Source organism: Eleutherodactylus coqui, chromosome 2 (assembly GCF_035609145.1).
Source record: "Eleutherodactylus coqui strain aEleCoq1 chromosome 2, aEleCoq1.hap1, whole genome shotgun sequence".
NCBI lineage: Eukaryota > Metazoa > Chordata > Amphibia > Anura > Eleutherodactylidae > Eleutherodactylus > Eleutherodactylus coqui.
The window spans coordinates 341,991,768-342,006,313 of NC_089838.1; the positions used below are offsets into that span (position 1 = coordinate 341,991,768).

Here is a 14,546-nt window from a genome sequence, read left to right on the forward strand (position 1 = left end):
CTCATGAGGGTCTACCGGACCACCGTGTCGCCCCCAGTCACACATGGAACCCTCTCACCTGCAGCTGTGGGCGATGCCGTCCCTCGGACTTTTGGCTTTGCAGTGCTGGCAGCTTTGGTAGGTTTAGGTTTGGCTTTGGGTTTCTGGATGGGCTTTTGGGTGGGTTTGGATGTGGGTTTTGGGGTGGGTTTGGATGTGGGTTTTGGGGTGGGCTTGGGTTTTGGGGGCGCCTTTGTTCCAGCTGGGCGGGCGACAGTACTGGTAGTGGGTTTCATCTCTGCGGTCTTCACCACCTCCGAAGCATGCTTCATCCTGTAGGTGGCCTCGAACCCGTCGGCCGTGACGCTGAGGTCGGAGACAAACTGGACCAGGATCTCGTTGCCATCAGAGTAGAGCGTCCTGGAAGAGGTAAGCAGAGACACAGTTGGTCCCAGCAGGACCTCCATATGAGAACACGTGTATCCTGGGCCGTCGGAGGTGACTGATATGGATATTACTTTCAGTGGCATCTTATCTCTTGTGGGCTTTCATCCTGTCACACAGTATTCCAGCAGCAGGGGGCGGCTCTGAGCTACGTGTAGGGACTAGACACAATGGCGGTAGTAGTCCTCATTTGGTGTTTCCCCGCCCTGAACGCGCCGCCATATTGGAATTCGGGCTCCTACCCCCTAGCGTTCTACTCCCTATGTCTTTAATAGAGCTGGCACTGCTGAGGCCGACCCCATTGAAAGCAATGAGCGATAACGCTGATTTTTCTTAGCGCTGCGAGGCTTGAGTGAAAAAAAAAAAAAAAAATCGCAAATGAATATGAAACCATTCCAAATGATTGGTCCCATAATCGTGCGTCTTCCCTCGCTCTCGCTGGTGGGTCGGCGACCTTATGAGGGCTCAGTGCAGGCTTTCATTACAGTTAGATGGCATGAGGTGATTTCGACCCCCATGGGACCCCTTTACATCTGCGTTCAGACCCCAGATAATTCTAATGAGTTGATTCCTCTCCCATACTCACTTTGGGGGGGCGTCTCCGCAGAATTTCCCAATTTGATGGTTGTTGTCTGATGTTCCACCGTTGAACACAGCCAAGTAATCGTAACGGCAGTAACTGTCTTCTTCTATGTCGAACTTTCCAAATGACAGCTCAATTATCTGAGAGATGGAAGACGAGGGTTGGTGCCCGTCATAAGACCTCTGCCCCCCGGCTGGGGTCAGGGTACATCATGACCAGCTGCCCCACACCCTCCATGACCGTTATTGTCCACCTACTTACCACGTGTGGACTGACCCGCGGGTCCAGGAGGTGGTTCTCACCTGTTCTCTTGGGGCCACAATGTGCCACGAGCAGCTCACGCCGCTGGGGTAATTGTTTTCAGGCCAGTTGGGGCTCGTTATACTTCCTTGGGGCTTCTCAAACTTCCCCCCACATAGCAAACTGTCTGTAATACAGATATCGTAGGGTTACAAGGTGTGCTGTATTACCCTCCATGTCTCCACTGCCTGCAGGGGGCGCTCTCACCAGTTAGTTGGGGGGCTCCAGCACTGTACCAGACCAGGAAGCCTCGTCCCCCAGTTCCTTCATCTGACACCATTTCCAGCATCATGTGGGAGCCAGTTGAGACGAGGGCCCCGGGCCGGAACGTCCCGCACACTCGAGCCAGGCGATGGGAACTGGTATCATGGCCATTGTAGACGTTGAGGTAGTCATAGCGGCAGCTGGGATCTGACTCCATGTCCAGTAAGCGGAACGACAGGATGACTACATGACCCTCTGGGACCTGCAGAGATAGCAGTCATATTCATCACCAGCAGGGACTTCTGACAATCACTTCCCAGACATTAGATGGTCCATAGAAGGTCCCTGTGTCTATAGATGATATATAGATGGTCCCTGTGTCTATAGATGATATATAGATGGTCCCTGTGTCTATAGATGATATATAGATGGTCACTGTGTCTATAGATGATATATAGATGGTCACTGTGTCTATAGATGATATATAGATGGTCACTGTGTCTATAGATGATATATAGATGGTCCCTGTGTCTATAGATGATACATAGATGGTCCCTGTGTCTATAGATGATATATAGATGGTCCCTGTGGCTATAGATGATATACAGATGGCCCCTGTGTCTATAGATGATATATAGAAGGTTCCTGTGTCTATAGATGATATATAGATGGTCCCTGTGTCTATAGATGATATATAGATGGTCCCTGTGTCTATAGATGATATATAGATGGCCCCTGTGGCTATAGATGATATATAGATGGTCCCTGTGACTATAGATGGTATATAGATGGTCCCTGTGGCTATAGATGATATATAGATGGTCCCTGTGTCTCTAGGTGTTCCTGTATCCATAGATGGTTCTCGTGGCTATAGATGATATATAGATGGTCCCTGTGACTATAGATGATATATAGATGGTCCCTGTGACTATAGATGGTATATAGATGGTCCCTGTGTCTCTAGGTGTTCCCTGTATCTATAGATGGTTCTCGTGTCTATAGATGATATGTAGATGGTCCCTGTGGCTATAGATGATATATAGATGGTCCCTGTGGCTATAGATGATATATAGATGGTCCCTGTGGCTATAGATGACATATAGATGGTCCCTGTGGCTATAGATGACATATAGATGGTCCCTGTGTCTATAGATGATATATAGATGGTCCCTGTGTCTATAGATGATATATAGATGGTCCCTGTGGCTATAGATGATATATAGATGGTCCCTGTGTCTCTAGGTGTTCCTGTATCCATAGATGGTTCTCGTGGCTATAGATGATATATAGATGGTCCCTGTGACTATAGATAATATATAGATGGTCCCTGTGACTATAGATGGTATATAGATGGTCCCTGTGTCTCTAGGTGTTCCCTGTATCTATAGATGGTTCTCGTGTCTATAGATGATATATAGATGGTCCCTGTGGCTATAGATGATATATAGATGGTCCCTGTGGCTATAGATGATATATAGATGGTCTCTGTGTCTCTGGGTGGTCCCTGTATCTATAGATGGTCCCTGTGGCTATAGATGATATACAGATGGTCCCTGTGGCTATAGATGACATATAGATGGTCCCTGTGGCTATAGATGACATATAGATGGTCCCTGTGGCTATAGATGATATATAGATGGTCCCTGTGTCTCTAGGTGTTCCTGTATCCATAGATGGTTCTCGTGGCTATAGATGATATATAGATGGTCCCTGTGACTATAGATGATATATAGATGGTCCCTGTGACTATAGATGGTATATAGATGGTCCCTGTGTCTCTAGGTGTTCCCTGTATCTATAGATGGTTCTCGTGTCTATAGATGATATATAGATGGTCCCTGTGGCTATAGATGATATATAGATGGTCCCTGTGGCTATAGATGATATATAGATGGTCCCTGTGGCTATAGATGATATATAGATGGTCCCTGTGGCTATAGATGATATATAGATGGTCCCTGTGGCTATAGATGAGATATAGATGGTCCCTGTGGCTATAGATGACATATAGATGGTCCCTGTGGCTATAGATGATATATAGATGGTCCCTGTGTCTATAGATGATATATAGATGGTCCCTGTGGCTATAGATGATATATAGATGGTCCCTGTGGCTATAGATAATATATAGATGGTCCCTGTGTCTATAGATGATATATAGATGTCCCTGTGGCTATAGATGACATATAGATGGTCCCTGTGGCTATAGATGATATATAGATGGTCCCTGTGGCTATAGATGACATATAGATGGTCCCTGTGTCTATAGATGATATATAGATGGTCCCTGTGTCTATAGATGATATATAGATGGTCCCTGTGGCTATAGATGATATATAGATGGTCCCTGTGGCTATAGATGACATATAGATGGACCCTGTGGCTATAGATGATATATAGATGGTCCCTGTGGCTATAGATGATATATAGATGGTCGCTGTGGCTATAGATGATATACAGATGGCCCCTGTGTCTATAGATGATATATAGATGGTCCCTGTGTCTATAGATGATATATAGATGGTCCATGTGGCTATAGATGATATATAGATGGTCCCTGTGGCTATAGATGACATATAGATGGTCCCTGTGTCTATAGATGATATATAGATGGTCCCTGTGTCTATAGATGATATATAGATGGTCCCTGTGGCTATAGATGATATATAGATGGTCCCTGTGTCTATAGATGATATATAGATGGTCCCTGTGTCTATAGATGATATATAGATGGTCCCTGTGGCTATAGATGACATATAGATGGTCCCTGTGTCTATAGATGATATATAGATGGTCCCTGTGTCTATAGATGATATACAGATGGTCCCTGTGGCTATAGATGATATATAGATGGTTCTCGTGGCTATAGATGATATATAGATGGTCCCTGTGTCTCTAGGTGTTCCCTGTATCTATAGATGGTTCTCGTGTCTATAGATGATATATAGATGGTCCCTGTGGCTATAGATGGTATATAGATGGTTCCTGTGTCTCTAGGTGTTCCCTGTATCTATAGATGGTTCTCATGGCTATAGATGATATATAGATGGTCCCTGTAGCTATAGATGATATATAGATGGTCCCTGTGGCTATAGATGATATATAGATGGTCCCTGTGTCTATAGATGATATATAGATGGTCCCTGTGTCTCTGGGTGTTCCTGTATCCATAGATGGTTCTCGTGGCTATAGATGATATATAGATGGCCCCTGTGGCTATAGATGATATATAGATGGCCCCTGTGGCTATAGATGATATATAGATGGTCCCTGTGTCTATAGATGATATATAGATGGTCCCTGTGGCTATAGATGATATATAGATGGTCTCTGTGTCTCTAGGTGTTCCCTGTATCTATAGATGGTCGCTGCGGCTATAGATGATATATAGATGGTCCCTGTGTCTATAGATGATATATAGATGGTCCCTGTGGCTATAGATGGTATATAGATGGTCCCTGTGGCTATAGATGATATATAGATGGTCCCTGTGGCTATAGATAATATATAGATGGTCCCTGTGTCTATAGATGATATATAGATGGTCCCTGTGTCTCTAGGTGTTCCCCGTATCTATAGATGGTCCCTGTGGCTATAGATGATATATAGATGGTCCCTGTGTCTATAGATGGTATATAGATGGTCCCTGTGTCTCTAGGTGTTCCCTGTACCTATAGATGGTTCTCGTGTCTATAGATGATATATAGATGGTATATAGATAGTCCCTGTGTCTCTAGGTGTTCCCTGTACCTATAGATGGTTCTCGTGGCTATAGATGATATATAGATGGTCCCTGTGTCTATAGATGGTATATAGATGGTCCCTGTGTCTCTAGGTGTTCCCTGTACCTATAGATGGTTCTCGTGGCTATAGATGATATATAGATGGTCCCTGTGGCTATAGATGGTATATAGATGGTCCCTGTGACTATAGATGATGTATAGATGGTCCCTGTGTCTATAGATGATATATAGATGGTCCCTGTGTCTATAGATGATATATAGATGGTCCCTGTGTCTATAGATGATATATAGATGGTCCCTGTGTCTCTAGGTGTTCCTGTATCTATAGATGGTTCTCATGTCTGTAGATGATATATAGATGATATATAGATGGTCCCTATGTCTCTGTGTGGTCCCTATAGCTATAAATGTTCCCTGTGTCTTAAGTTGGTCCTCATATCTATAGGTGGTGCTGGTCTCTATAGATCCCTTATCTTGGATGGAAATAGATAAAAACACCGCGGGGTGAGTTGTACCAAACGCCTGGGGACTGGTCCTTGTGCGAATCTGCAGATCCAAAGGTACCAACACGGATTGGCACGGACGTATTTGTATGCGCACATCTTACGCCCACAATCTATAGAGCCCATTGGTGTCATTCGGTTCATTCACATCTGCATTTTTTCCTGTGCATTTCGGTCACACCCATAAAAAATGCAGCACGCTTGATTATTCCAAAGGTCCCCAATGGGGGGCGCACAAATGCGCGTGTGATACGCTGCGTACTTCTGCTGGGAAAGGAACGCACCTGGAACTCATTAGACTAATTGGTCATTTCAATCTGTGCGTCTTTACTTGCTGCGTGCCAGTGATCATGCCTTCCAGGTGGAAAACGTAGCATAAAATACGCCGAAGCACGCGCTAGAAGGATAGTTCGTTCCGCAAAAACGTTATGGTCATGCGTGTGCAAATCGCATACGCCCGTGTGAAGGGGGCCTAAGTCTCTGCACGCTCACATGACGCTCGGGCGCACTGACGTGACTCTCGCCAGCAGTCTCTCAGCGCTCTTACCGTAATTTTCCACACACACTTCTTACTAGGAGGGTAATTGCTTGGAAATCCTTCGCTGGCAATGTAGCCGGATTCTCCGTTGATGTCTCCACCACATAGAAACTCCGGCCTGCGGATAGAGGAGCAGATGATGCAATAGACGACTGCGGGCAGTCTAACCAAGAACCATCCTGGAGAACGGTTGCCCCTGTGTATACTATATCACCAAAAGTATGTGAACTCCCTCCTAATACTGAGCCCAGGTGCAAACAGGGGCATAAACACTGGCACACAGTCATGTGACCTCTACAAGACTCTTCGCCTTGATACCGGAGAACCCTCGGGTTGGAGTATTCTACATGCTTCCCAAACTACACAAAGCTAGCAACCCAGGCAGGACGATTATTTACGGTGTGGGACCCTCACTAAAGGAACCTCAGGATGGGTGGAAGGTGTCCTCAAACCACCGGTGAGGAACACAACCAGCTACTTGCAGGACACCACGGACCTACTGAACAAACTGTCAACCGTAGGTCCCATCCTGGCCACCATGGATGTGGAGTCCTTATACTCCAACATTCCCCATGAAGATGGACAGACTGCCTGCCAGGAGCTCCTTGAGGCCCATGGGGTCGTCTCTGAATCCGTGTTACAACTATTTCTCCTTTCGCAAAGACATATTCCTGCAACTCACTGGAACCACCATGGGCAGTAAAATGGCACCGCAATATGCCAACCTTTTCATGGCAAAATTGGAGAGTGACTTCCTGGCCTCCAGCAAACCATTGGCCGACTTCCACTACATTGATAACTGTAGATAGATCAATTAGACGTGCGCCTTGTGCTGCCAGAAAAACACTAAACGGTATGGAAAGTGAAATCTCACTCACCCGATGCACGGTGGGTTAACCCTGGTTTGAGGGATCCCACTGGCACCCGTTTGTCCAGGTTTGCTTGTCAATCGGCTTTTAGTCCGCGATCCAATGGATTCTGGAGAGATGTCTGGGGCAGCAAAGAAGCTAGATAACCAGGAGCTGACCCAGAGTCACAGAGTACCGAGCGGTACGTAGGGCGGACGCCTCAATGGTAAGTTATTTACAAAATATATTTAAGTCTGTGCATGTTTGTATTGCTTGAAAAAGGCATGTATACGCCGAAACGCGTCGCAATAAAAACTGTAAATGTTTCCTGAAGTAATCCACGCCGAGCGCAGGTAGCGGTTTTTTATCTTTTCTTAGTACTTCTGCTCGATTGATGACATCATAATCATTTGAACCAATAAGGGCAGGAGCTGAATATGTGGAATCTCTGTGGGTAGAAATACAGGGAGGAAGAAATACCAAAATCCTGATAGGGGTCTTCTATAGACGAGCAAAAGCAACAGAAGAAACTGAAACCTTACTACTAAGGCAGATAGAAGAGGTGTCAAACCGCAACGAAGTAATTATCATGGGGGACTTTAATTATCCGGATATAACATGGGAAAACGAGACCTGCAAATCTCACAGGGGTGATAAGTTCCTCAGATCAATTAAAGATAATTACCTGAACCAACTTGTGCGGGAGCCAATGAGAGGGAGGGACACTCTGGACTTAGTACTAACTAACAAACCGGACAGAATCATGGGGGTGCAGGTGGAGGGGCACTTGGGGAACAGTGACCACAATATAATCAACATCCAGCTGTCATTCAATAAGAAGCCTTATCAGGGAGCGACAAACAAACTAAACTTTAGTAAAGCAAAATTTGATCAGCTGAGAACTACTATCGGTAACATTAATTGGCACAACATCCCCAAAAATATCATGAACCCTCCCCCTCAGCATTTGCAGTGCAGAGATATTAGCTGGTTGGCCGCAGCAAGAACTTTTTTACCACAATTCAATTTTGTTCGAGCCAGTTTAGGACATCCCCCAGGGTCTCGAAGAAATAGGAGCCATTGTCTTGGATCACCTTCAGCCTAGCGGGTATAACATGGAGTAAACAAGCTGTTTGGAGCGCAGCACCTTCTTTGCTTCTGTGAATTTTTCTCGCCAATGCTGCACCTCTAAGGAGAATTCTGGGAAAATACGGATTATTTGCCCTGCAGCCTTCAGCGGATCTCTCTCACGGTTATGTGCCAGGATTTTGTCCCTATAATTGAGCAGTTTGGCTATAAGGGGGCTCTAGATGGGATACGGTCAGCTCTTTCAACGCAGAATAGGGGCGACAGGGTGTTTGGACCATACACCTGCTTGAGGAGCAATCGCAGTAAGTCTCAGGGATTTCTGCCCTCGGCGCCCTCCGGCAATCCTATCAATCTGAGTTTGCATTGGCGCAGGCGATTCTCGATGTCATCCAACTTCTTCTGCTGCACAGTGAAGCTGGAGTTGAGGGTTTTCACCCAGTCTGAGAGTGTCTTCTAGGGTAGAGACTCACATCCCGACCTCTGCATTGCGTTCCCTCAGCGTTTGGATGTCTGCCCACAATAGACTGAAGTATGACTGCAAGGCATCAATTTTCTCTGTGAGGGCCGAGCAATTGCTTTTAGCACATTGGCGATTATCAGGCCAGATGCAGGAGGAGAGACTGGTGCGGCCCCCTCAGAGGATGTGCCTTGTGGGCTGCGGGACTCGCTGGGCCGGGAGTCCGTCGAGGTGCTGGGTCGGGAGTCCGTCGAGGTGCTGGGTCGGGAGTCCGTCGAGGTGCTGGGTCGGGAGTCCGTCGAGGTGCTGGGTCGGGAGTCCGTCGAGGTGCTGGGTCGGGAGTCCGTCGAGGTGCTGGGTCGGGAGTCCGTCGAGGTGCTGGGCCGGGAGTCCGTCGACGTGCTGGGCCGGGAGTCCGTCGACGTGCTGGGCCGGGAGTCCGTCGACGTGCTGGGCCGGGAGTCCGTCGACGTGCTGGGCCGGGAGTCCGTCGACGTGCTGGGCCAGGAGTCCGTCGACGTGCTGGGCCGGGAGTCCGTCGACGTGCTGGGCCGGGAGTCCGTCGACGTGCTGGGCCGGGAGTCCGTCGACGTGCTGGGCCGGGAGTCCGTCGACGTGCTGAGTCGGGAGTCCGTCGACGTGCTGGGTCGGGAGTCCGTCGACGTGCTGGGTCGGGAGTCCGTCGACGTGCTGGGTCGGGAGTCCGTCGAGGTGCTGGGTCGGGAGTCCGTCGAGGTGCTAAGTCGGGAGTCACCAGAGCCGCCGGGAGACCCAGGAATCACCAGAGCCGCCGGGAGACCCAGGAATCAACTACCTAAATACACGGAGAAGAAAATAAACGGTCATGTAACGGTCTAGTAGTGACCTACAATCCACAGCTAGAGGTACTAAGGAAAACCACAAAGAAACTCCATCACACCCACACAAGGACTGACCACCATATTCCCGGACCCTCCGCTTCTGAGTTACAGGAACCTCCAAGTCTGAGAAACTTTATAATCAGGAGTACATTGTCGTCCGACACACAAAAAGGAACTTATCCCTGTAATGTAAGGAGCTGTAAGACCTGCTGACATGTACGGACCGCCGACAGGATACATAACCCCAACACACAGCAGGACTATAAGATCCCTGTAATGTAAGGAGCTGTAAGACCTGCTGACATGTACGGACCGCGGACAGGATACATAACCCCAACACACAGCAGGACTATAAGATCCCTGTAATGTAAGGAGCTGTAAGACCTGCTGACATGTACGGACGGCAGACAGGATACAGATCCCCAACACACAGCAGGACTATAAGATCCCTGTAATGTAAGGAGCTGTAAGACCCGCTGACATGTACGGACCGCAGACAGGATACATAACCCCAACACACAGCAGGACTATAAGATCCCTGTAATGTAAGGAGCTGTAAGACCTGCTGACATGTACGGACGGCAGAAAGGATACAGATCCCCAACACACAGCAGGACTATAAGATCCCTGTAATGTAAGGAGCTGTAAGACCTGCTGACATGTACGGACCGCAGACAGGATACATAACCCCAACACACAGCAGGACTATAAGATCCCTGTAATGTAAGGAGCTGTAAGACCTGCTGACATGTACGGACCGCGGATAGGATACGGATCCCCAACACACAGCAGGACTATAAGATCCCTGTAATGTAAGGAGCTGTAAGACCTGCTGACATGTACGGACCGCAGACAGGATACATAACCCCAACACACAGCAGGACTATAAGATCCCTGTAATGTAAGGAGCTGTAAGACCTGCTGACATGTACGGACCGCAGACAGGAGACATAACCCCAACACACAGCAGGACTATAAGATCCCTGTAATGTAAGTAGCTGTAAGACCTGCTGACATGTAGGGACCGCAGACAGGATACGGATCCCAAACACACAGGAGGACTATGAGATCCCTGTAATGTAAGGAGCTGTAAGACCTGCTGACATGTACGGACCGCGGACAGGATACATAACCCCACCACACAGCAGGACTATAAGATCCCTGTAATGTAAGGAGCTGTAAGACCTGCTGACATGTACAGACCGCAGACAGGATACATAACCCCAACACACAGCAGGACTATAAGATTCCTGTAATGTAAGGAGCTGTAAGACCTGCTGACATGTACGGACCGCCGACAGGATACATAACCCCAACACACAGCAGGACTATGAGATCCCTGTAATGTAAGGAGCTGTAAGACCTGCTGACATGTAAGGACGGCAGAAAGGATACATAACCCCAACACACAGCAGGACTATAAGATCCCTGTAATGTAAGGAGCTGTAAGACCTGCTGACATGTACGGACCGCAGACAGGATACATAACCCCAACACACAGCAGGAGTATAAGATCCCTGTAATGTAAGGAGCTGTAAGACCTGCTGACATGTAAGGACCGCAGACAGGATACATAACCCCAACACACAGCAGGACTATAAGATCCCTGTAATGTAAGGAGCTGTAAGACCTGCTGACATGTACGGACCGCGGACAGGATACATAACCCCAACACACAGCAGGACTATAAGATCCCTGTAATGTAAGGAGCTGTAAGACCTGCTGACATGTACGGACGGCAGACAGGATACAGATCCCCAACACACAGCAGGACTATAAGATCCCTGTAATGTAAGGAGCTGTAAGACCCGCTGACATGTACGGACCGCAGACAGGATACATAACCCCAACACACAGCAGGACTATAAGATCCCTGTAATGTAAGGAGCTGTAAGACCTGCTGACATGTACGGATGGCAGAAAGGATACAGATCCCCAACACACAGCAGGACTATAAGATCCCTGTAATGTAAGGAGCTGTAAGACCTGCTGACATGTACGGACCGCAGACAGGATACATAACCCCAACACACAGCAGGACTATAAGATCCCTGTAATGTAAGGAGCTGTAAGACATGCTGACATGTACGGACCGCAGACAGGATACATAACCCCAACACACAGCAGGACTATAAGATCCCTGTAATGTAAGGAGCTGTAAGACCTGCTGACCTGTACGGACCGCGGACAGGACACAGATCCCCAACACACAGCAGGACTATAAGATCCCTGTAATGTAAGGAGCTGTAAGACCTGCTGACATGTACGGACCGCAGACAGGAGACATAACCCCAACACACAGCAGGACTATAAGATCCCTGTAATGTAAGTACCTGTAAGACCTGCTGACATGTAGGGACCGCAGACAGGATACGGATCCCAAACACACAGGAGGACTATGAGATCCCTGTAATGTAAGGAGCTGTAAGACCTGCTGACATGTACGGACCGCGGACAGGATACATAACCCCACCACACAGCAGGACTATAAGATCCCTGTAATGTAAGGAGCTGTAAGACCTGCTGACATGTACAGACCGCAGACAGGATACATAACCCCAACACACAGCAGGACTATAAGATTCCTGTAATGTAAGGAGCTGTAAGACCTGCTGACATGTACGGACCGCCGACAGGATACATAACCCCAACACACAGCAGGACTATGAGATCCCTGTAATGTAAGGAGCTGTAGGACCTGCTGACATGTACGGACCGCAGACAGGATACATAACCCCAACACACAGCAGGACTATAAGATCCCTGTAATGTAAGGAGCTGTAAGACCTGCTGACCTGTACGGACCGCGGACAGGACACAGATCCCCAACACACAGCAGGACTATAAGATCCCTGTAATGTAAGGAGCTGTAAGACCTGCTGACATGTACGGACCGCAGACAGGATACATAACCCCAACACACAGCAGGACTATAAGATCGCTGTAATGTAAGGAGCTGTAAGACCTGCTGACATGTACAGACCGCAGACAGGATACATAACCCCAATACACAGCAGGACTATAAGATCCCTGTAATGTAAGGAGCTGTAAGACCTGCTGACATGTACGGACCGCAGACAGGATATGGATCCCCAACACACAGCAGGACTATAAGATCCTGTAATGTAAGGAGCTGTAAGACCTGCTGACATGTACGGACCGCCGACAGGATACGGATCCCCAACACACAGCAGGACTATAAGATCCCAGTAATGTAAGGAGCTGTAAGACCTGCTGACATGTACGGACCGCAGACAGGATACATAACCCCAACACACAGCAGGACTATAAGATCCCTGTAATGTAAGTAGCTGTAAGACCTGCTGACATGTAGGGACCGCAGACAGGATACGGATCCCAAACACACAGGAGGACTATGAGATCCATGTAATGTAAGGAGCTGTAAGACCTGCTGACATGTACGGACCACAGACAGGATACGGATCCCCAACACACAGCAGGACTATAAGATCCCTGTAATGTAAGGAGCTGTAAGACCTGCTGACATGTACGGACCGCAGACAGGATACGGATCCCCAACACACAGCAGGACTATAGGATCCCTGTAATGTAAGGAGCTGTAAGACCTGCTGACATGTACGGACCGCCGACAGGATACATAACCCCAACACACAGCAGGACTATAAGATTCCTGTAATGTAAGGAGCTGTAAGACCTGCTGACATGTACGGACCGCGGACAGGATACATAACCCCAAGACACAGCAGGACTATAAGATCCCTGTAATGTAAGGAGCTGTAAGACCTGCTGACATGTACGGACCGCAGACAGGATACGGATCCCCAACACACAGCAGGACTATAAGATCCCTGTAATGTAAGGAGCTGTAAGACCTGCTGACATGCAGGGACCGCAGACAGGATACATAACCCCAACACACAGCAGGACTATAAGATCCCTGTAATGTAAGGAGCTGTAAGACCTGCTGACATGTACGGACCGCGGACAGGATACATAACCCCAACACACAGCAGGACTATAAGATCCCTGTAATGTAAGGAGCTGTAAGACCTGCTGACATGTACAGACCGAAGACAGGATACAGATCCCCAACACACAGCAGGACTATAAGATCCCTGTAATGTAAGGAGCTGTAAGACCTGCAGACATGTACGGACCGCAGACAGGATACATAACCCCAACACACAGCAGGACTATTAGATCCCTGTAATGTAAGGAGCTGTAAGACCTGCTGACCTGTACGGACCGCGGACAGGACACAGATCCCCAACACACAGCAGGACTATAAGATCCCTGTAATGTAAGGAGCTGTAAGACCTGCTGACATGTACGGACCACAGACAGGATACATAACCCCAACACACAGCAGGACTATAAGATTCCTGTAATGTAAGGAGCTGTAAGACCTGCTGACATGTGCGGACCGCGGACAGGATACATAACCCCAACACACAGCAGGACTATAAGATCCCTGTAATGTAAGGAGCTGTAAGACCTGCTGACCTGTACGGACCACGGACAGGATACATAACCCCAACACACAGCAGGACTATAAGATCCCTGTAATGTGAGGAGCTGTAAGACCTGCTGACATGTACGGACCGCAGACAGGATACATAACCCCAACACACAGCAGGACTATAAGATCCCTGTAATGTAAGGAGCTGTAAGACCTGCTGACATGTACGGACCGCGGACAGGATACATAACCGCAACACACAGCAGGAGTATAAGATCCCTGTAATGTAAGGAGCTGTAAGACCTGCTGACATGTACGGACCGCAGACAGGATACATAACCCCAACACACAGCAGGACTATTAGATCCCTGTAATGTAAGGAGCTGTAAGACCTGCTGACCTGTACGGACCGCGGACAGGACACAGATCCCCAACACACAGCAGGACTATAAGATCCCTGTAATGTAAGGAGCTGTAAGACCTGCTGACATGTACGGACCACAGACAGGATACATAACCCCAACACACAGCAGGACTATAAGATTCCTGTAATGTAA

At 48.0% G+C, this 14,546-nt stretch overlaps 1 protein-coding gene across 1 annotated transcript in view; it reads right to left on the minus strand.

Moving 5' to 3' along the window:
• The window catches only part of PCOLCE (procollagen C-endopeptidase enhancer), a 35,325-nt gene that overhangs the window by 2,914 nt on the left and 17,865 nt on the right, over positions 1-14,546 (minus strand). Inside the window, exons 2-6 of the mRNA XM_066593911.1 lie at positions 6,304-6,412; positions 1,514-1,772; positions 1,309-1,433; positions 1,010-1,146; positions 59-399 (exon numbers count right to left, since the gene is read on the minus strand). Coding sequence (XP_066450008.1) covers positions 59-399; positions 1,010-1,146; positions 1,309-1,433; positions 1,514-1,772; positions 6,304-6,412 — 971 coding nt within the window. The remainder of the gene's footprint in view (positions 1-58; positions 400-1,009; positions 1,147-1,308; positions 1,434-1,513; positions 1,773-6,303; positions 6,413-14,546) is intronic.